The sequence below is a fragment of the Molothrus aeneus genome, chromosome 17 (assembly GCF_037042795.1).
Source record: "Molothrus aeneus isolate 106 chromosome 17, BPBGC_Maene_1.0, whole genome shotgun sequence".
NCBI lineage: Eukaryota > Metazoa > Chordata > Aves > Passeriformes > Icteridae > Molothrus > Molothrus aeneus.
In genome coordinates, this window is record NC_089662.1 from 14,742,873 (window position 1) to 14,766,176 (window position 23,304).

General features: G+C 53.5%; 1 protein-coding gene across 1 annotated transcript in view; it reads left to right on the forward strand.

The window, feature by feature from the left end:
* The first annotated feature begins 11,842 nt into the window (after window positions 1-11,842).
* B4GALT5 (beta-1,4-galactosyltransferase 5) overlaps window positions 11,843-23,304 on the forward strand; it is a 33,121-nt gene continuing 21,659 nt past the window's right edge. Inside the window, exon 1 of the mRNA XM_066561664.1 lies at window positions 11,843-11,969. Within this exon, the coding sequence (XP_066417761.1) occupies window positions 11,843-11,969 (127 nt within the window). The remainder of the gene's footprint in view (window positions 11,970-23,304) is intronic.

Here is a 23,304-nt window from a genome sequence, read left to right on the forward strand (position 1 = left end):
TTCCATTTCTTCCTGAATGTCTTCCTCAAGTCAATCCACTTTCTTTTTCAAAGGGCTGCTCAATGCTTCATTTCAAACCAGCATTGCAAGTTTGAACCTCATCCACCCTGCTCCAGGTGTGGTTTCTGGAGTGTATTTATGTATTTGGTGCATGTGTATCCATCCCAGAATTTGATGGCACATTGCATGTGTGTGTTTGAGTAGGGGAATGACAGGGAAAGAAGACAAGAGCAATAGAGAGTACCATTTCTAAATTAAGAAAAAAATTAAAATAATGAAGAATGGAACAATCAATTATGGCTAGGCCAAAATTAGAATTTAAACAACCAAATGTCCCCCTTTCCCATACCCAAAGCCACTAGAGGCTGTAAGGAGGCATCTCAGGAGGCAAAGACAGGGTAAACCTGGCTCCCAAAAACCTCTCCAGCTGCTCCTCAGTAAATAAAAATCATGGAAGCTTCTAGTATCTGCAGCTTCCTCTGGCAGCCAGTCCCCACTGGTCTGTGAACACAGCCACCTCCTTTTCTGTTCGAGACCTGCTTGCCACAGATTCCTTGGGCACGGGCCCATGTGCTGCAGGGAACCCTGAGTGTTGTGCCCATGTTTGCCCTCGGTGGGCAGGCAGCAGCTGCTGCCCAGACAGGAGCCATTTGTCACCCAGGAGGTGAAACCCCAGTGCCATCTGCAGAAATCTTGGCCTTGCCTGGGCCCTGCCTTCCTTCCTGTACAGCTCACCTCCTCACTGCCTGCCCTCTGCCCGGGGTTTGTTTCAATGCTGAACACCTGTTTGTTAAGGGCAGGGTTCGGTATTCTCTGGATTACATTCTTTTTCGTCTATAAATTAAAAGTTCTTCCTCTTTCCTTATTACAGACTATCCTGAAAGGCCTTCTGTCAATGGGAATTAACAAATCTTTATGACAGCTCTGATAAACAGAGTGTTTGGTTAGCTGGATTACATTTACTGGTGCCAGCTGCAAATGAGTCCAAGTATCTGTTGTACTGGTGAGGTGCATCTGCTGTGACATGTCTACAAACAAATGGCAATTGGAAAAGAGAGCAACTGTACAAACAACTGCATTTCTTGCTCATGGCAGTAGCCTGGAGCTGCTGGGCACTCCCAGGACTTGTCACCTCTCGCTCACATGAGCATCTTGCTCTCAAGCTGCCTCCAGAACTGCCAGCCCTCACAGGAGGAAAGGCAGGACCCTTCCAGGAAGGATGCCTGTCTTCTCTGCCCTTTGCCAGTAATGGGACTGCCTGGCAGGGGCACAGGGAGGCGCATGGGGCGGCACTCCCAAGTGTGTGCCAGTGTGCGCACGTATTCCCAGCTGGTCTTGCTGGCCTCCAGCCCGCTCTGCTCAGGAGCCCTTGCTGCAGCTAGCCAGACACCTCTGCCCATGCCATTTAGCAGATTGTTGGGAATACAAGCAGGACAACCCAGAATTTTTGGGAGACTCCATTACCTTGTCCATGGTGCCTCTGCTGGGAGAGAGAAGCTTCACAGCTGAAATTATAGAAGTATTCTGTTCAGTACCCAGCAAAGTCAAAGCAGAGAGAAAAATAATCACCTGAAAATTCTGCTCGGCCTGGTACACCACACTCTCTCACATCTCCTTCCTGTCAGAGGCTGCTGCTGGTGGTCTTTATGGGCATCTCTGAAGTGTAAGAAGTAAAAGAATGTTCTCTGCTTCTGTTATCTCTGCAATCCCCCATCAGGACAGCAATTGCTTTGTTGATAAAACACAGCTCCTGTTCACACCTACTTCACAAATCACTTTTGACACACAACATGCAGGACACAGAGCTACATCTCCCCCCCCTCCCGGGCCCTGTGGCCTGTCTTACCCTGGATAGAGAACATGGCTCCTGCATCCTGAAGCATCGAAAGGGGACAAATGCAGATTTTTGAGAGGTAAAGTGGAAGAGCAACAATAACAAAGATTTAATGCCACACAAGCGATAACTATCTCATAGGGAAAAGGAGATACATTGTGAAAGAAAGATAAGACAATGGAAGGAAAGCTATCTAGCTGTGGTGGGCTGGTAAATACCCAGGCAGGTGTTCACTCCCCTCCAGTCAAATGGGGGAGAAGATCAGAAGGACAAAAGTGAGAAAGCAGGAATGTGTTGGGGCAGCAGCAGTTCAGTAAGTGAAGCAGAGCTGTACAAGCAAGAGAGCAAGTAAGGAATTCAGTCACCACTTTGCATCAGCAGGCAAGTGTTGGGCCGTTCCTAGGGAAGCTCATAAATGTTACTTGGGAAGACAAACACCATAACCTTGAACATCTCTCTTTCCTCATCCTGTCCCTGAGCTTTTATTGCTGAGAACAATGTCCAGTGGTGTGGAATATCCTTTTGGTCACTCAGGGTCAGCTGTGTGTCCCCCCCACCAGTCTCTCACCTCCCCAGGCTACTCACTGTGAGGGCAGAGTGTGGAAAATAAAAGGCCTTGATGCTGTGCCAGCCCTGCTGGACAGTGGATAAAGCACTGGGGTGTTACCAGGGCTGGTTTTGTCCAAACTACAAACCACAGCACCTGAGCAGTGCCACTGAAGAAACTCCACTCGTCCCCAGCCAGAGCCAGTCTGGCAGCACTGGAGGAGGAGAGCCTGGTGAGAAAGGACCAAAAGCCAAGGGCTTTTGATAGATGACCCTTTGGATAGATGCAGCTGCTCCTTCTCACTGCCACAGGCATGCAGCCGTGGTACACAGGCTGAAGTGGGTGCATTGCCATTCCTGCAGTGCTGCTGCCCATGGCTGTTCCTGGCTCTGGGGTGAGATGAAGCTGTAACCAGCAGCTCCCCCTGCTCTCCAAGGGGTCTTCTGCTGATACTCCAATTAATTTCAGGTCTGAAAAAGGGTTGAATAGTCTCAGAGTTTCAACTGGGATATATAACATCACATCCCTCTGTCCCAGCAAAGCAGTGATGGCTCAAAGCAATTCATGCTATCCTAAATCCAGAAATCTGCAGCAGCAGGGAAAAACATTAACAAAAAGGTGTTGGTTTAGTTTAAAATACCCCTACAAATTAAACAGCCTAAATCCAGGTTGTGTACAATGAACTGTGCACTGTAAAAAAGTATTTTTCTTGGTTTGTCTGAGAAAAATATGCTGATGGCAAGGCCAAGCCTGGTTTGTTGTTGTAACTAGGCACCGTTCTTAGCAAACTCAGCTGCTCGCCTCAGTCGGCCATTGTGAATAACAAATGGAGGTTGCATAAGAAGAGAAACTCTGCGAACCTGGCTGAAACCAGCTGGTCATGCAGGGAGCACCCTCACCCTGCTGAATCATGGGGTGGTGACTGTTTGGGGACACAGCAGTCAGGGCCAGCAGACCATGAGGTGACCTTCGCTGGCCACCTCTGTATCACAGGCCACTATTATCCTCTGTGAAACCCTGTAATGAGCCCCATAGCTTGTATTTCAGGATGTGTGGCTGACACTTAAATTCCATGGAGTTGCACTGCTTTAATCGGGTGACAGCGAGACATCAAAAATCTATCACTTCCACTTCTGCTCTTACAAAACTCAGCCTGACTCTCAATTGGAATACTTCAGACTGCAGTTATGTGGTCACTCAGGTTGTTTGTAAGAAGCAAGTATGAGCCCTGGTGTCCTGGACAAATTCCAGTTTAGGTGATCCTATTCTGCTTCGCCACAGCTTCCCACCACTGCTGTACTGGCTGGTGATGCTCTGCCTTTTCTGCCCTGCCCCTTATCTCAGGGTAATTCTGCACTGTCAGCTGCAGACCCTGCTGTGGGCTTGGGTGGAGATTCTGAGATTCCCAGAGGAAATACCAGAGCAGGGTCAGCCTGATTGTGGACTGCAGCTCCTGTTCCTGTTCCGATGGCACAAACAACCCCGTCACACTGGATCCGTGGTGCCCCTTGGGAAATGTTCTGCCTCTTTCAAGCCCACCTTGACACAGCTGCTGTCTTTCCCTGTGGGGGAGCAGAAGTGCTGCTGTCCTGTGTGCCAGGGCTGGTGCCTTTCTTGGTGCTTTCCTGGGTAGATGGTTTGTACAGGCTCAGCAAATCCACCACACTCGAAAGGTGCTGACCCATCACACACACACAGCTGCACAGCACCTCCATGGTAAACCTGATGCTTCCAGAAGGCGTTGGTCTTGCAGCACATGGACTATGCAGCAGACAGAAAAACACTGTTCCTCCTGACTTTGCTGTGTGGCAACACGGCCGGGGCTGCTGTACAGCACTGCTGGCCAGCCTGCACGCCCCTGGCTGCTGGAAATCTCTCTTCTCTCCAAGTGCAACATCTCAGCTGAAAAAGAGCAGGTATATGCAAAGGCAGGCAGGCAGCAAACTCCTCTTCAGGGATAGCTGCAGTTGTGAAATAGGTTGTTTCCAGATGCCTTATGATCCCTTGCAGTGAGGGCATTAAATCAATACCTATTTCATCCTATAGGCAGGGTCCCGCTTATGTCAACAGCTGATACTTGACAGCATTAAGTAATTAGAAAAGTGAACTGCTCTGCAGAGTGAGATATTCCATGGAGCAAAGATCTGTGTAGATCAGATTGTTGTGACTGAAGCCAGGTAACCTGCGAGGCCGCTTGAGAGACACTTTGCACTTGAATTCTGGAGAAAGAAGGACAAGAGATTCATGCATGGCCTTGTGTGAAGATCACTGGGGCGATGTTTCTGGTGAGCATTTTCCAGAATCAGTGCTGAGAACACAGGTGTGAGCGGTGGTGTGGGTGCAGCGTGGCGCAGGTGTGTGCCCTGCCCTTGGTGGCAGCTCGCTGGCCTTGTATTGCTGAAATCACCGATTTCCTTTCTTTTGGTCAGCAAGTCAAGCCAGTGACTGGGAGCAGGCGGTGCTCATGCTGTCAGCACCGAGCCCCGAGGGCCAGGGGCACTCTGTGTGTAGAGTTTGCATCCCCAGATTCAGAGTCCTGCTGGTTTGGCTGTTACACATGATGCCACATTCAAACCCTGAGTTTCCCTTTCTGCTCCGTGCTGGGGAATTTCTGGTTGTTAATTTTGCAGAGGCACCCAGCAAAGCCGGGTAATGCAGAGAAGCAGCCTCCAACTGCCTGAGTGTGGAGGAAGTTACACATTTGGCATTTGAGAAAATGTATGCAAATAGCTTTTCCAAGGCGTTCTCATCACCATCCACGTTTAAAGCAATTAAACCTCCCTCAGAGCAACACTTCCATGCAACAAACATTATACAGCACCTCACCAGTCTCCAGCACAGCCAAATAAATAATTAAAGACAACTATTCTGAGCTCTGAACTGTTGTTCTCTAGATGAGGAATAAATCAGCTGCAGCAGCAAGAGCAGCAGCTGTTTTTAGAGCTGGTGAAGGTCTCTTTAGCTTGACTTCACCTTTCCTGCTCACAGTCATGCTCACTTCTGCAAAGATTTGAGAGTCAGATATTTATAGAGGATAGCAGGAGTCCCACAGCAAACAGGATCAGAATCAAGTATGACAGGAAATCATTAGGATTTCCTCAGAATAAAATAAATATAGTAAAGGTGCAAATGCTCCTTCAGGGAAAAGTAAGAGCACATGGCACAAAGGGTGCTAGTGCCAAAAGCAGGCGGTAATTAAGCCCAGAGGAGAGGGAATCCTAAAGGGCGGTGCTGGCTCCAGCAGATCTCTCACAGGCTGAGCTGCTTCCCAAGCCTTGATTCAGCAAATGCCTGACCCCTGCAGAGGTCGGTGACTTTTCAGCAGGTACCCGAGTGCTCTGTCAGACTGCAGGGAGCGGGGAAAGGGGTGCCTGCCTGCAGCCCAACTCGCCGTGTGTGGATGTTACCCTGCTGGTGTCAGCTCCACAGCACTGCTCTGCCGGGAGGGAAATGCCCAGAGCCATGGCCAGGAGCCCCTGACAGGAGGAAAACGCCCAGAGCCGTGGCCAGGAGCCCCTGACAGGAGGAAAACGCCCAGAGCCGTGGCCAGGAGCCCCTGACAGGAGGAAAACGCCCAGAGCTGTGGCCAGGAGCCCCTGACCCTGCGGCCGGCTCCTCGTGGCTGTCACTGCCCAGGGAGGGCTGCAGGAGCAGCTTTGGGGCAAGCAGGCACAGCTCCCCAGCCCCAGCTTTTCACGGGCGTGACACGGACACCTGGATAACAAATGCTCCAGCTCCTGTTGGCTGTGCGGGGCAAGGCGAGCCTCCCTCCCTCATCTGACGAAGATGAGCAGAAATCACTCTGAGCCATGTTCACTGCACAGCTTCCGAGTGATAAATCCAAAACCAGAGCCCGACCTTGCTACCATTTTAAGAGAAATGGAAGGCTGCACATGTTTGAAGGAAGTCCTACAAGCCCTTTCCTTGTACATCAAAGGGCAATGACTACAGAGGCAGCGCCTGGGTGGTCAAGAGGTTCATCTCTTTGCCTTTCTAATTAAATATTTATTCCAGTTAATCAAAATCCAAGTTAAGAAGAAGATTAAGGTGGCGGGAAGGCTTCATACTTTATTTCAGCAACATACCCAAATGTATTCATGGGATTAATCATGATTTTTTGTGTGGCTGAAAGTGCAAGGAGGGATCCAGAAGAGAGCCATTTTGTATGGTCACCTGAGCCACTGGTCAGCAATTGAGCAGAAATGGTTAAAACCCCATCTGTAATAGCTTTTGAAGGAAACAAGCATTTTTTTTGCTTCACAGTTGAATTTATATTCTGCATTTGAACCATCATACTTAATGTGACTGTGGAAGGTTCTTATTCACCATACAACTGTTTTCCCCTCTTGGGAATCCAATTAAGCTATTGGCCTTTGTGAGTTAATTTTGCATTATGTAATTATGAGTTAATAGAAAGCAATTTCCTCTGAAATGTTCTTTTGTTCCTGGTGTCCTTGTCCCTGGATTTCTGGAAGGCAGTTGCATTTACACATGGTGTGAAGTTGTGAAGTCAGGTGGCTTCAAGAAAGGCAGAATTTTTATCCTTCACTTTCTTGCTTCTGCTGCTAGTTTTGAAATCCAGCTGTGTTCCTGAATAATGCAGATGTTTTTCCATCCCTGTCCCCTGGCAGGGTTTCACCTCTGCCTGCATTGCCTTTTCATCTGGTTTTGCCTGATGTCCTTGCAATCCTTCACAGATCAGGGAAGAGCAGCATTCTTCCACCTGATGCACAAACAAGGCTGGCCCCAGTGGAGAGCTTTCTGACATTCTCCTCTTGTCCTCCAGGTGTACTGGAAATAGCCTGTTGATTTTCTGACTCTTAGACAGTTTGGGCTGTTTGGCAGTAGTTTACCCCAGCTATTGCCATAGCCTTTTGACAGGGATTTTTGAAACACTATTTTAAAATCTGGATAAATTACTAGTGCTGAATTACACAATAATTTTATCTCGTCAGCTGAAATTTCCTTCCTTGGGGAGTTTTGGGAAGTACAGCCTGCTGTATTCCCTTGACTGAATATTTAGATCTCAAAGGCATTTTATGAGTCTTTGCACAAGCCCACTTTGACTGGGTCAGATGATCAACCTTCAGAGGTGGGCTGATGCAACAAAATCATTTGGATCTCTGCAATGTGCCATAAGAAGATAAAAATTTTTGCCTATTTCTCTGATGAGAGTTACCTTCCAAGTGAATGTGGAGCTCTGCAAAATCGTTTCTGTGGATATTGCCTCCTTTTGGGAGCTATGAGACATTTGTTGACTCTGGCAGAATGAGTCATCCCTATGGTTAGGCACATGTACAGGTGCTGCTAAGATCAGAGCCCTAATAGCCTTGTTAGAAAGTGTGGTGGGTGGCATAATCTGAGAACTGGTCTAGAGCACTCCTGTGTGCAAGGAGCACCTTGCAGCATCCAGTGGAGCTTTTCCATCTTAACAAACAAGTACTTGCTTTTGGTTTTCTCTCTGCCGCTGCCGGTACACTGATGTGAGATTAAATAGCTGCATCCGTGGGTGGCCGTGGTCTGATACCCAGCCGAAAATGCCAGGGCCACTTAGGTATGCTCTTATTGCCAAATTAAGTACACACCCTGTTGTGTCTTTCTGAAAACCTGCTGCATCAATAATTACGTCTCTGCTCTGGCGCATAGCATATGCTGAGTATTTATTGCATACGCTGTGGCTGTGGGTGTACATGTAAAAAATATTTACATTCCTACTGTGCATGCGTCCTCTGTGTCCTGCTCCTGCTCAGAGCCTGGGATGACACTGTGCTGTCTTTAAATGGAGCTGGAGCAAGCCCCGTGCTGCAAAGAGACATTTAGTAAAATTCAGAGGGAGCACATGGCTTCTGCGAGGCCAAGAGCTGGTCAGCATCCAGTGCACCCCAAGTTTTTGTCTGTCTCTGAGAGACACAGCTCAGGTTCCCACTTCCCTCACAACCATCTGGCAGCAGAAACTCCAGGGAAGAGCTGAAGCAAGCTGGGCAGCTGGAGGGCTGACACGGTGCAATGCTGACTGTCCTCACCTTCATAAGTGGAGGCGTTTTCTTAATCACAGCATGAAGTCTATTCTGGAAAGTCTCTGCCATTGGGGCTGAAGGTGCCCGAAGTCCCAAAGTCCATGAAAAAGGCTGCAAAATGCTGGCCAGGGTGATGACATCCTTGCTATGGCCTGTCCTTCCCTGAAATGGCAGAACAAAGATATCTGCCCAGATTACCTAGTCCACATCAAGTATCTGTGGAAAGTGACAATAAGAGAAGTGCAGCTGAATTGGAGCATCCCTTTAGTGATGGTTTCAAACTCCAAACCTGAGTGTTCTGTGCTCCACAGCAGTCCTTTTGCCTCCCCTGGGGTCAGCCCTGGTAAGGCTTTGCTGCTGACCCTGCCAGGCAGTGCTCCCCAGCTCGGTGTCTCCAGAGGCCCTTGGCAGCATGTGGCATTGCCCAGCTGAGGGTGAGGACCTCGGGGCAGCTCCTGGGCAGGTGGGTTTGCTCCGTGCAGGGTGCCAGGCAGCCCCAGCCTCCCTCTCCCGTGGCTGGGTGCAGGATCTGATGTGGCCCAGCTGTGCCATGGCCAGCGCTCATCGGGGCGGGCAGTGGCAGCTGCCCCTCACACGCAGCACTGCAGTGGCTGAGTCCCCGCTGTGGCAAAGTGCAGCTCCAACCTCCCCACACTGCTGGGGCAGCAGCGTCTGTGCCCTCCCTTGGAGCACTGCCAGCCCTGGGGCACCCCGAGCCATCAAAACTGCGCTCCCTCCAGATACAAAATGTCTTTTATGTGGATACGTGCTCCAAGGGTGCAGCTACATCTTCTGGGGAGGGAAGGTGCACTGGCAGGACCTGTCCCTCCAATCCTGCTCATGGCCAGGCACTAATAGACCTTGCCTTCCCCTTGAGGCCATCGGCAAAGCTGCTCACACAAACCGGCCTGAAAGTGTCTGAGGCACCGTGGGCCCATTAAACTCCGCACAAAGCGCGGCTTTGCTGCTCGCACAGCTGGGAGGGCTGCAGTGCCTGCAGGCTGGAGCTGGGGCAGAGCTGGGGCTCCCCAGCGCGAGCGACCCACGCACTCCTGTGACAGCCCCACTTGGCAGTGCTCCCGCCCCGAGCCCTGACCGGGCCTGTGGAATGACCTGAGACTTTGAAACCTCTCGTCCTGTTCAGTGTCGGGTTTTTATTTGAAAGGACGAGTGGGAGGATGGCTTTGACTGATGCTCCAAACCCCTGAGCTGGGATGCAGTGGAGGGGCAGGGAGGGACGAGAGGGGAACAGACTAAACAAAATAAAAGGGTCAAAGTGAAGTGGGTTGACTGGAGGCCTGGGGAGAGAGGGAGATGGGAGGTGAGTCAGAGAGGGACAGGCATGTCCCAGTGTGGCTCCAAGGCTTCTCTGACTTCACTTGTGTGTGACAGTCCCCATTGCGGCAGCCGAGGCCTGGGAGCCAGTTTCTGGGTGGCTCCTCCAGCAATGTCATTGCTAATTAAATATGTTCTAAAGGTTAGATTATTGGTTGCGACGATGTCTCACCTTTGACCATGTCTGCATCAAACAAATCATAAACCAACCAAGAAATCTTCTTGCATTTGCCTGCCCAAGGCATCCTTTCAGGAGCTGGCTAAACGCTATTTTGTGAACAGCAAATCCAGCCGCCGCTTGGCCATGCAGTTCTGCTGCAGTACTGTGGACTATCAGAAGTTAATAGGGCTCAGGATTTAATTTATTTCAATGAAGGGGGTGATAGAGTAGCAATCCTGGAAAACAAGAACAAGTACCAGTTTCCTCATTCCTGAAATTAATGCAGCTCATGCAGCCTCTCCAGGGAAATCCCTGTTTTCCTCCTCAGCATCCTTCCATGACTTGGCACAGGAAGGAAATGAACGCCTTACCTTTTAATGAGAGATTTCTATTTTTCTGCTAAACTCTCCTCTTTTTTAACTTTATTTTTATTCCCTTGCTCCACTGAGACTCTGTATCTAAGAGAAGCTTGCTTGTGTCCCATTTGTTGAACGTGGGAACTGTTTTCTCTATGTGCCCTTACTGCATCCAGGCTGGAAGGAGGGCTGGTCCTTCCAGGGGTTGCTGTGACACACAGCCATACCTGGAGAATCCTTTATCCCGGTGTGTGGCACCAGGCTGACACAGGGCTGGGCCAAGGCACTGCCCAGCCCACAGCCCCGCCTTCGCCGTGTTCTGGGGTCAGGGTTTGGGTTGAGCAATGCCTCGCTCCTGCCTGGGAGAGCCTTGTCCCTGGGACACGTGTCCAGAGGGACATACAGGGCATGTCCTGGCAGATGGCCCGTCCCCATCTCCTACCCCACAGCCCATCATTCCTGGGAGTGCTGCTGCCTTTGCTGCCCTCCCAGTGGCAGCTGGTCATGTCTGGCCCACAGCCTTGCTTCCTGCCTGGAGTCTTGGCTTGGTTTTCTCAGCACTATCTTTTGGTGAAATAAGAATTGTCTCTCCTTCCAGCCTCCCCTGAGCAAAGTCTCCAATCATAAACGAGGCAAAACCCAGTCCTCTCTGGGCTGGGCTGGGCTCCATCTGCTCTGCAGCTACTTCCAGCTCCCTCGATAAAGAAGGTGTTTCTGGTCTCATATTTTCATTTTCAAGCATCTCCAAATCTGCTTCCAACTCCTCCTACACACATCAGGGGAGCTGCCCACAAATGTGTGCAAAACTACTTAATTACTCTGTAACTGACTGCGGTGCTGGTTGCTGGTTGTGCTGATTATTGCACTGACTGTGATGACTTCACCCCTGTTCCCTTCTATGCATTGGTGTCCATCACATCCCTCGGGCTGTGTCTTCCCCCACAATGTCCAGCACAGGCTCGAACAGACCCTGCTGCTCGGCAGGGCAGGGGCTGAGCCCTTGCTCTCCTGGGGCTGTGTGTCCCAGGTGCATGGCTGGGTGTCCCCGACCATGGCTGGGTGCCCTGAGCCACGGATGAATGTCCCAGGGCCGTGGCTGGGTGTCCTGGATGGCTTCGCTGGGGCCACGGCCGGCTGCCCTCGGCCACTTCTGAGTGTCTCGGGGCCGTCGTTGGGTGTCCCTTGACCACTGCTGGGTGTCCTGGGCCATCGCGGTCTGTCTCAGGGCCGTTGTCTGGGCCCCAGAGCCCGTGCCTAACCTCCTGGGGCTAATGCTGGCTATCCCAGGAGCATCAGCGGCACCCCAGGACCGCGGCCGGGCGCGCTGAGGTCGCTGCCGGCTCCCCGGGACCGCCGGCGCTGCGCGGGGCGGCGCATGCCGGGATGGTCGGTGCGGCGGGGGCTCAGCCGGCACGGCCCGCCCCGCTGCCCGCCCCGCTGCCCGCCCCGCCCCGCCGCGGCACATTCATGCGGCGGCGCTGGGCGCGGGCGGCGGCTCGGAGCGGCCCCGGCGCGGCGCCTCCCGCCGGGCCTCGGCGCATGTGAGCGGCGGCGGCGGAGCGGCAGCAGGGCGGCGGCGGCGCCGCATCGGCCATGCGGTGGCCCCGCGGCCCCCGCGGCGCCTGGCGGCTGCTGCCCCGGCGCTCGCTGCTGGCCGCGCTCTTCCTCTTCTCGCTCTCCTCCTCCTTCCTCTACTTCGTGTATGTGGCGCCGGGCATCGGTAAGCGGCGGGCCGGGGCCCGGGGCGGGGGGACACGGGCAGGGGCACGGGCGCACCGGCTGCCGCTGGAAACGCTGAGTAATCCGCGCCCGGCCGGCCCGGGGGCCGCGGCATCCCCGGCGAGGGGCGGCCCGGGCCCGGCGCCCCCGGCTGCGGCTCCGCGGTGCCCGGGGCTGCCCAGCGCGTGCTCATCTCCCGCCGCGGCCGGAGGAGGAGGCGGCGCTGCCCCCGGCGTGCCCGGCGCCCCTCGGGCCGGGCTGCGGGTCCCCGGGGCGGCGGGAGGCGCCGGCCGCGCTCCCCGCGCCTTCCCCGCGCCGCCGGGGCCGAGCGGCGCCTGTGCCCGCGGCGGGCGGGGGGCAGCGAGCCCGCTGCTGCCCGCCCCGGAGTTTGTTTTGGAGTAGTGCAGTGTTGTCCAAGTGCTTGTGATCCGAACGTGCTCCCTCGCGGAAACCCTACTCTGATTGTCAAGTGGGAAGATGAGAAGTGTGTATTTTAGAAGGAGAGCGTACTCGTCCCTGTGTTCCGTGTCATAGCTTCGTGGGGAACTGGAGAAGCCGTGTGTCAATATGGCCCGCACCCGGTGCTGGTGGGGCTGTCGGTCTATCTCCTCTGAGATACGGGAAGGCTTGTGCCCGGAAAGCATCTGTTCACTTCATACGGTGTATCTCGTTCCTGCAAGGAGCCAAGGCTCGTGGTTTGGCCTTCAACCAAACTTTGGCAACAATTTATTTCTATAGAAACGGCTCTTTCCAAAGAAATAGGGAGATTCTCCTTGAAATGTCATTGGTATAGCTCATGCCATTCCTATCTTGGACATCCCAAGGAGATCTCTGTGTGCTTTCAAGGTGACTTCTGTGGGTTTTTATTTACAAATGCTGTCCCGTGGCTGCCTCTGGGCTTTGGGAGCCTTTCCCAGGGCTGAGTAGGGGTTGGCTGGTGTATGAGGCTCTGCTCGTGTCCTGGGCACATCCCAAGTGGGGCTGTGTGTGCTGAGCCTTGCCGTGGTGGCCCAGGGCTCTGCTGGCCCCCAGGCTCCGGGAGGCACAGCCACCTCCTGCTCCCTCTGTGGGCACAGCCTGGCTTGTCCTGTTCACTCGCGTGCCGCTGTGGGCCAGTGGCTCTGTGTCCAGGGCATCCTTTGTGGGGCAGGCACAGGGAACGGCGTGGCTGTGGATGAGCTTCCCAGGCCCAGGTAGAATTGCGCTTTAAGAAGGAAATTTCTCTTGTAAGGATGGCTTTTTTTCCTTCTTTTTGAGTATTCTGATTAATTTCATGTTACTTCTGTGTGGTCACCAGTCTTAGAGGTGGTATAGGGTATAAATACATTTAAGGCTAGTTCTGTGCCAAGAGGATTTTCTCTGTGTGGACCTCAGATAATGTGGTCACGTCCTACCCAATGTTCTTCCTATCTGTGATGCTCAAAGAGGAGGCAAGGAGGTGTTAGTGGTCCCTGTCCCTACCCACCCATGGATGTCAGTGATGTTCTGAGTCATCTTCTCATCAGGTGACAGAAGATCTGCTTCCTTTTTTTTTAATTTCCTTCCTCTTTTAGCCAAAAATGTTTCCTCATGAAAGCCCAGCCCGGTGTTCCTGGGATGGCTGGGCTAATCCTCTCAGCACTTGGAGGGAGTTTGTTTTCAGGCTGCAGGGGTGAGTAGAAGCTTGGGAGAAGAGCGAGTGTGATAGGAGATGAGCTGAGCTGGGGATTTGAATAAATCAACCACATGCAGGTGATGGAGAGATGCTGTCAGCAGAGAGTTCTGGGGCATTTGTCCTGCCTGCTGCTGCCTCAGTGCATGGAGTGGGACTGGGCTGCTCTTCTGTGGCCACTGAAGGGCTGGGGAAACCTCTGTCCTGAGACCATCCCTTGTAGGGAATGCTGGGGAAGTGGCCGAAGAAGGACTCGCAGTTCATTGGCTAAACCACGGGCAGGGAAGTGATTAATCCAGTGATTAATCAATTCCTTGATTGTACCTCAATTGAAAAGAAAAAAATCCAAATAAATGGGACCTGAAGCTGCAAGTGCGCTTGAACCAGCTGGAGCCTGGAAGGGCTTTTGTCTGCCTGGTGCCACAGGCTGCTGGGAAGGGTCTGTGCTCGTGGGTCAGCAGCTGGTGGTGGCAGGGCTGGAGCCAGCCTGCCCTGGAGCCATGGCCCTGTGGCAGGGTGTGCTGTCACCATGGGTGGGAGCCTGTCCCCAGGCCCCACGTCTGTGGGGGTAAATTTCACCAGCACTGCCGAGGCGTGTTGTGTTCAAGCAGTTGTGCGCCAGTGCCAGGAGAAAACTGGGACAGTTGCACTTCTGGGTGCTGTCTCAGCGCATTGGTGTGGAGCTGGCATGCTTGTCGGCTGGAAAAGCTGGATAACTGCTCCTGGTGCCCTTTGGAGATGGGGAAGGGGACCCCAGCCTGGGTTCTGAGTTGCCTGCCCAGTGCTGGCCTGCTACCTGATCGACTGTGGTGTTTGGCTCCTCACAGCCCAGGTAACCCAGCAATCTGCTTCAGATGGAAATGCAGGAAGAAATTTCTGTTTACTGTCAGCAAATAACCATGCTTGGCTCCTGCAGGCAGTCCAGGGCTTTTGGGCCTTATGTTTGTGCTGTGCGTGGACGTATGTGATGCCCAAGGTAGCTCCTCGTTTCTGTTCTTCACCAAGGTTTCCTCCTGGGGAACTGAAATGTTCTTGTGGCCTCAAGTTTGCGCGGAGCGATCCAATGTAAACAGCCAGTGCCACCTCCTTCCCAGCTCTCACATCCAATTCCCGTGTGTCCTCCCCATACACCACCCTGGCAGCTCCATCCCTGGGCTCCCACCTTGGCGGGTGAAGTGCCAGGGACCCAGCCATGGCACAGGCACAGCAGGCTCTCCCTGACCTCCAGCTGCTCCCGGTGGCTGTGTGGGTCTGTCTCATCGTGCCCATGGTGACCAGGATGAGGTCAATTGTTCTGCAGCCAGGGCATGGCGGGGCTGGGGTGGCTGGAGGCTCCAGGAGCTGCCCTCGTGTCCCACAGGCCCTGCTCAGGCAGCAGGTACGTGGGGTGCCCGTGCGGGTGGGGAGGTTGCTTGTGCTCGCTGCTGTGCTCAGAGGGCCTGGGACCAGCAGGGCAGGTTGGGCCTTCACTGCAAGAGCTCACACTGGCCTCATCTTGGGAAAAACAGAGCTTGGCACTGGGCAGACAGTTTTGTCCTGTTATGGAGGCCTTGACACGTTATTTTGTAGGGCCTGTTCTTGGCACTGAGGCTCTCCCCCCCGGGACAGCTGCCCTCTGTGCCTGTTGCCTTCCCCAGGCGGGATGTGGAGAAATGGGCTCGCCAGAGCCACTCTGTCCATGCCCAGACCCCAGGGTCGGAGCAAGGGTGATGTGGGCACAAAGAGTGTGCTGACCTGGAGGTGGGACACCTGGAGAAGCTGTTTCTGTTTCATCCTATCCTCTGCTTCTGAATTCATCCCTGGCGTGTGGGGTTGTCCCTGCGTGCCCTGTTTTCACATGGTGGTGGCTCATACAGCTTTTCTACAAGTGTCTGGTTTTGTTCTCTTTGAACAGGGCCTAGGAAACTAGGGGGATTTCCTCCTGCAACTGAAAGCAATAATGCTTTTCCAAGCTGAAAATCATTTAATCTTGATACCTCTAGCTGCAACCTCTGACCTTGGACTTGGTCCTGGTGTGGAGGGTGGTGGCTGCATGGCTGGGAGGGCTGGCAGGGGCCTTCCCTGATGCTCAGGTAGCAGCTCTTCGCTTTTCCTCTGTCTCAATGGCTGTTGGAGCTTCTATTTAATTTTAATTTTTTTAATTTTGATTTCCCCAGAAGTCATACTTGGTTGGATCTGATGCAGGAAAATAATGTAGAGAATTTAAATTACTGGGTGAAGGATTGTTACCTTTGAGAGAGAGCTGTAATTCAGTCTGCCTTTACTTCCTCCAAACTTATCAGGAATTGCTCCCAACTGGTCATACAGGGCATGAAATAGCACCACAAGCCCTGAATTACATTTATGGTGCAAGAACTTGATTTTGATAGGCAGGAATGCTTTGAAACACTGATCTGGTGGGTGTGGGTGACCAGCAGAGCAGGGCTGTGGGGACCAACAGCTGCCGTGGTACAGCTCGTTGTCACTTTTGGAACAATGTTGTATCACCAAAGGTGGCTGATCCACCTTGGTCGTTTAATGCATCAGCCTGGCAGATCTTAGCACAGAGGAGTTCTGGGGATGAAAATGGCAAAAGATTTTGCTACTGCCAGCTTGTCCCAGCTGGAGACACTCTGGTTGAGTTGCCTGTGGTGGTGAGGGACAGAGGAAGAGCGGTGGCCAAGGCAGGGGCATGGCACGGTGGGGAGTGGAGCTGCTGGGCTGGGGCAGTTGTGTGGGGGAGAGGTTGCTGCTGCTTTGCCTTCTGAGCTCTGCTGTGGGAGCCTGGGCAGAAGGAAGGGGGTGGCAGGGCAGAGCCCCGGGCCAGGGGCAGCCCTCACTGGGGCTGGTGCCCAGCCCAGGACCCTGCTCAGCTGCGATGGCCTCAGCTTGGCCGGGCAGGGGCTGGGTGCAGGTGTCCTTCTGGGTTTGCTGGCAGCATGCTGGGTCTGTCTGAGCAAGGACAGAAGGGGAAGGTGCAGCTTGGAATAATGAAATGAGGTTTGTGCTGTTATAGCCCTGGCTTTCATCTCCAGGTCTTCCCCGGGCACATGAGGAGTGTGGTATCTTACTGTGGAACACAGCAGCCCTGCCCTCCCTCACCCTCCTCTGCCCAAAGATCTGCCAAGCAGCATTTCACAACCTGAGGAGGGAGCAGCCTGGTTCCACAGCCAATCCCACAGAGAATATTGCAGTCATTGGGTCTGACAGTGACTGGGGGTAGTAAGAAATGCTCAAGTGCTTCTTGATACAAGAACTTGAGCTTGGGATCTCCTGTGCTCTGAGCAGGAGGAGACTGGTGGCAGCTGTGGGAAATATTCCTTTGGCAGCACCACGTTCTTCCAGCACAGAGGCTCCTACAAAGCAGGGCTGGGACGGGGAGCAGCCCTGTTCCACCCAGCTGCTCCTGTGCCAGTGTGTCCAGGATGCTGGTGGTGCAATGTTGGTTGGAGACCACCTCTTGCTCAAGGCTAACAAATTACTGTGAGGGCAGATGAATTACTGGGTTTTCCTTGCCTGTAAGCACCTGTGCTGTTTGTCAGGCACATCTGGTTTGGGTTATTTTGCTGGTGGCTCTCTGGGTGTTGCAACTGCAGATTATGTGTAGAGTTCATGTTTCATCCGTGTATCTCTGGAAGCCTGGCTTGTGGAAGCTGCTTGGCAGACACAGAAGCTTCCAGGTACTGGTTCATTCCAGTGAATTGAGTGCTTCAAAACCTCAGTAATCTGTAGCAGAGCAGACCTTAAAGCAAAACCACCCATGCTGTCAGCCCAGGAGACAATGGTCTTCATGGGTTTGGGAGGCCATGGAAGGCCAGGGCTTCAGCAGGCACTCAGCTGCCTCAGGTGGTGCTGGTTCTGGTGGAGATAAGGGCTCTGGCACTGCTGCTTTATTTCCTGGGCTGATCCTCTGCCTCTCTTCCAGGTGGACTCATTAATTGCATTAACTCAGGCAGCATCTGCTCTGCAGGGTACGATGAACCCCCCTGGGGACCAGTGCAGGGAGCGGAGCTGAGCAGTGTGGGGAGCTCTGTGTTTGCACTTGATCCCATTTGAATGCTGTTACAATTGGTGGATTTAAATATCCAAGCACATGGAGTCCTTAAATACTTAATCTTAACTGAAATTTCCGGGGAGTCTCACAGGGGTGGCGGCAGTGGTGGTGGCATGGCAGATGTGCCCTTGCGCTGGGAGGGCTCTGCAAGAGGAGCTGATCTGCAGCTGGACAGAGCAAGAAAAGCCTTCCCTCAACAGCTTTATTTTTAAAACCTCATTGTCACAATACAATGTATTTACTTTGACAAAACCTTTGCTGGGTTATTTTAGTAAAGTTTATTTCCATACAGGCTTTTTCTTCTCCATTGCATTCAGAATCTTCTGGCTGTGGTTTTGGCTGGCAGCATTTTGAACACGGATGCTTTAGGGTGGTTAATGTGTGTTTGAAGCTTTTCTAGCACTAGCTCTAAATACCGTGGGGATTAGTCCTGTTTGGAGAGATAGAGGAGAAAATGTATAGTGGACTGTGCTGTTGAAATGCAAGATAAGCCCAAATCAGAAATTTTTGAGAGATGTTGGTGGGTGTGGTTTTTTAGGGAATGTGGAATAGATAACATTAAAACCACCAGGCCTTTCAGCATTACCCTGGAGCTGCTCTTATTTTGAAAGGAAAGGTGGATTGGAAAGCTGAGGGTGATGTCAGTGCCCGGCAGGAGAAGAGCCCTGGGCCATCCTCATCTGCTGCTTGGAAAGGTCCCAGGGGTGACAGTGGATGGCAGGTGTAGCCCTCGTCCTGGTGGGAGGTGTCCTTGTGGGACACTGCATATGGTGTGGAGTGTGATGGGCAGGGCCACGGGGTCCTTTTTTCATTGTGGAAGGAATTTCCTGCCGCTTGCTGGTCTTGCTAAAGTGAAGGAGGGACCTGGGGGGAGGTGGTTTTGGGGGACCCACGGTGCTTTATGGTGACTATGGGTGTTTTTGATAAAGCCACACGCTTCAGTGCCCCTTATTGGACACTTTGCTTTCTCAAGGCACACAAATGTGCCTGCAGGGGTGTGAGAAGCTGGGTTTGAGCTCCTGTCTCCCTCCTGGCTGTGCAGGGGAGGTGATGGCTCAGTGCTTGCTTGCTGGGGCTTTAGCTGGAAGCGTGTGGTGACGCTGTGTGTCACTTCCTAAAGGTCATTTTCCTAGGTTTCTGTTTGAGGTGCAAAACCAACAGGTTCTGCCTTTGTAAGCCTGCACCTGTACGTGGCATCCGTGGGCTGGCACAAAGCTCTCTGGAGCCCTTGCCCTGGGCAGGGCTGTCGTCCTGGGCCCCTCTGGAGGTGCTGCTGGGGAGCTGGGCAGCCTCCTCAGCACGGGGGACCCGGCTGGGTGTGCGTGCCTGCCCCCAGCTCCTGCGGCAGGGAGGGGGCTGCTCCCAGGAGATGTGAGTGCAAATAGGACTGTGGGTTTTTCCTGTGGTTTGTGCCTCAGTCTCCCTTGCTCGGTGGGAGCCTCTCCCCCTCTCCTGCCCCAATGGGCAGGCCCGTGCCCCTGTGATGGTTGGGCTGTGTGTGGGACAGCTCCTATGAAGCTGTTCCCTCCCTGTGCCTTTCTAACCTGACAGGTGAAGGTTGGGAGCTGTTTCTGTGTGGAGGATACCCCTGCACACATGATGGAAGGAAGGAAACACAGGCAGAGCACCCTCTGCGCTGCTGTGGGCTGGGCTGGGCTGTAAGCAGTTCCACCAGCGCTTGTTTGTGCGTCTGGAGAATTTTATAGCAAAATAATTGATTGGCTTTATTGAATGCTATTGCCATACAAATTATCCAAGGAGACTCTTGGAGCCTGGTGCTGTGTTAGCCACCACTTCCCTTGCTTTGGAGAGCCTGGGGCCCGGGCTGGGCTGGGCTGAGCTGTGCTCAGAGCCTGCCAAGAGGCTCCTGAGTGGGGCTCGGGGGTCCCTGCACTGGCAGCACAGGCTGGAGAGGGCCATGGGCTGCCTGTGACACAGGAGTGCACACTCTGGATTGATGGTGAGTCCCCACAGCAGCAGGTGGGGAGCAAGGATTTCGGGTGGGAAGTGCAGAAGGTGGCTACGTGAATGCCAATGTTTATAAATTGCCTCCAAAAAAACTGTACAAAGCAGCTGGAATAGGAGAGGAAAGCAAACACTGCAGTGCACCAGGTAGTCAAGTGCAAACAGATATTTTTTTCCCTTGCTACCTGGCAGGAAAAGGAGGCATTTCAGTGCCTGCCTCCGTGGCCCCTGTGCCAGCAGGGCTGGCAGAGGCTGCAGGCTGTGCCTCGGAGCCCTGGGCACTCCTGGCACGGCTGCTCTGGCCAGGCAGGGCTGGGATGCACGGGGGGAAGCCCTGGGGACTCAGCAGGCGATGCACAGAGCACAGGTAAATAAAATCAGCTGCTGGAACAGCCGTGTGCCTCGGCAGGAAAGCCAGGAGCTGCTGTGGCTGGAAATGAGTGCAGGCCGTGGCCAGGTTCTGCACAGGGCTGCAGCAGCCTGGGTCCAGGGAGAGCACCGTGCATGTTGAGTTCCTGTCAGCAAACACGGGCTTCCCTTGGAGCTGGGGACCCTGCAGGGGCGCGGGGTGGCCCCCACTCCCGCAGGAATGTGAAATGCTTCCACACATGCAGCTCGCTCCTATTCTGCAGTCATTTTTTTTTTCTCCCTCGGTGTTTTTCCAACTCATGTCTTGCTGCCAGAGTCCATATTAATAATGCATGACTTTTTTTTTTATGGTGCTTCCTTCCCGGCGTCCCTTTCAGCTGCTGAGTCAGAGAAGATTGTTATAGCAGCAACCTCTGAAGCGGTGAAATGCCCCTGCAGTGCTCAACTGCTGTCATTTATCATCCCAGCTCCTCTGCGGGCAGCCTGTTCCCTTGCCCGGCTTGGGGGGAGGATCCCCATGCCAAAAACCTGATTCCTCTTACACCAGCTGGTGACTGGCGAGCCGAGCTCTGCTCAGCCTTCCTGGCTGGTGTTTGGTGAGAGCAGATATTGCCTCTGTTGGCTGCTTGCTTTTGTTGTTGTTGTTTGAAATCCTGTGAAGATTTTCCTGATCTGCCTGCAACTGTGTTTTGGGATTGTGCCCAAGACTTTTTTTTCCTTTTTTTCCCCTTCTTACTAATTTTTAAATATTTTTTTCCTCCTCCCTGCACTCATCTCAAGATCAATACCTGGGCTTTTTAGGGTAATTGGGATGACAGAAGCCATATAATGTGTTAACTAGTTTAATGGGTTAAATTAGCTTAAAATCTTTCCAGTAGCTGTTAAACGTGCCTGGCTGCTGCAGGAAGTGCTGGAGTTGCTAGTGCAGCATGGAAGAGAGATCTGCAGGGCTCCTGCCTGCAGGCTGTGACCAGCCCCCAGAGGGTCACCTGCATGCAGAGCCAGTCCCCACCTGCTGGGTCCAGAACCAGGAGGGAAACAGGGAGCAATAGCACTTGCCAGGGAATTTGTCTGCTAAAGACTTCAGTAACACCTGCTCTGTGTCTGGGGAGCAGATCTCCCCTGTTCCAGTACGGCTTTGGGTGGCAGTGGTGCTGGGGTACTCGCTCTCCCTGTGTCCCGCTGTTGGGGACGGTGCAAACGTGTGTGCACCCGCAGTGAGTGTGCTCTGGGCAGTGCAGAGGGTCTGGGGGCAGCAGGAGCTGCTGCCTTTCCCTGCTTTCCCAGCTGCAGGGACTGCCCAGAGCAGTGGAGGGGTGGCTGTGGGGCTGATGTCCTGCCTGCACACCTGCATCTCACCTGCCCAGGCCCCTGTCTGGCCCTTGTGGCATGCTTCCCCCTCAGCACCATCCTGTTCTGCTGAGGCTCTACAGGGCTGGGCTACTGATTCATTCCTCCCAAGGAAGGAAAAACTGCAGTGGTGTGAAATTCCCCCAAAGCTGCAGCACATCCTCCTTCCCTGCTGCAGCCTGGCTCCCTGCTCAGGATCAGTGAATTCTCTTTTCCTGTGTTTGGTTTTTTTTTGAGGGTTTTGCTGGCTGTTGGGTGCCCGGTGCCCTGGGGGCACCCTCCCTGTACCTGCCAGCTGGGAGGGTGCAGGTGCCTTCCGTGGGTGCTTTTTGCATGCTGCAGGGGAAGCTTTGCAGGAGGACCCCACGAATGGGAGTGCACAGGGGCTGGCTGGAGCAGCCTTGCTGTGGTCAGCAGCTGCCCCAGTGCTGCTGCCTGCCCAGGACATGCCCCGAGGGCCACCTGCACAGTGCCACAGCCCCACTTGCCCCGCGGTGGCACGCACTGCCACCCACAACTGGTGAGACGAGCAACTTGCTTCTCGGCTAACAAGATTTAGGTGGATTATGCTATGTATTTAATCAAGGGCTAAGCTGATTGCCTTATTTGGAATGGATCAAAGCCCTTGGAAATGCCAGCCTGGAGACCAGCTATTGAGTGGGAATATGCCTCAGGCCTGTGCCTGGGTGCCGTGCCGTGCTCTCGAAGAAGCCCAAGGTTCAGCAGGCAGGTTTGACAGCAGCAGTGACCAAATGCAGAACCAGATTGGAGAAGTTTGAGGTGATGGGGAGGTAGGAGTGTGAGAATGTTGTTAGCCATTGACCACCATGGAGCATTTAGGGGAAAAGGCTTCCTTTTCTAGCTTTCAGGTTGAAACCATGTTTCCAGACACATAAAGCTTTGTGCTGACAGCTAAGTGAGATACTCTGCTGTTTGGCAGTCAGGCTTCCACCTTCTAGAAGAGCAGCTGTGACTCTTGTGAGCTTGTGTGGCTCTGCATTGGAGACCAGACTCCCTATTGCTCACACAGGCAGCCCCACATCTCCCTGCAGTGGCTGTCAGCAGTGCTGGAGCTCACAGGGGCCTCTGCTCCCCTTGTCCTGGCCCCAGTGCAGCGTTGCCCTGGGAGCTTTGGCAGCACAGGAGCTGGTGCTGGTTGTGGAGGAGCCAGGCACAGCCAGGCAGAGGGTGTTCCTTGCTGCTGCCAGCCCAGAGGCACTCACTCCTTGCTGTGCCCTTGGTGTGCAGAGGGAGCCCATGGTTCAGAGCTGTCCCTATAGGCAGGTGTTTGCAAGGTGTTAAAAGTTTAAAATCACTTTCCAGTTAAGAGCTGTTGTGCTTGTCAGGGTTGGCCTGGAGTGGCAGGGCCAGTGCATTGTGCAATGTGGTGTCTCTTTCCTGTGGGGCTGGGGTTTTTGCCACGAGAGGTGTGTTGGTGCTCTGGGTGCCCTGTGAGCATGGTCTGCACCGCTTCACCTGCGGGCACTGCGATGGTCCAGTTGAGCAAGATGTTGAAAATACACTGCTTATTCAAATCACCCTCTCTTTTTCTGAAAAGGGGAAGTTTATTCTAGGAACCAAGCTCTGTCTTGCTGTCATTTGATGCAAGTATGGCAAGCATAGGTCACAGCTCTCCCACTCTGTCAATGTGGGCACTGCCTGTAGAACTGAAAATACCCCAACCAAAAGACTTGGCTGAGGGGCACAGGCAGCTTCTGCTTTGAGGTGGGTCAGGCTGCTCTCAGGCAGCAGCAGGTGCTTCCCACAGCATCACTGCTCCTTCCTTTTGCATAAAGCAGCCCTGGCACTTTGCAAGCATCTCTCCCCTCTGCCTCTCAGGCCTCCTTGTTTTTGCCTCCTTGCCTGCCGCAGGAATAACCCTGGAGCAAGTGCAGGGACGTGCTCTGTCACACCCTGCCTGTGCTGTGGGCCCCTTGTCCTGGCTGCCCCATCTCTCCTGGCTGTGGC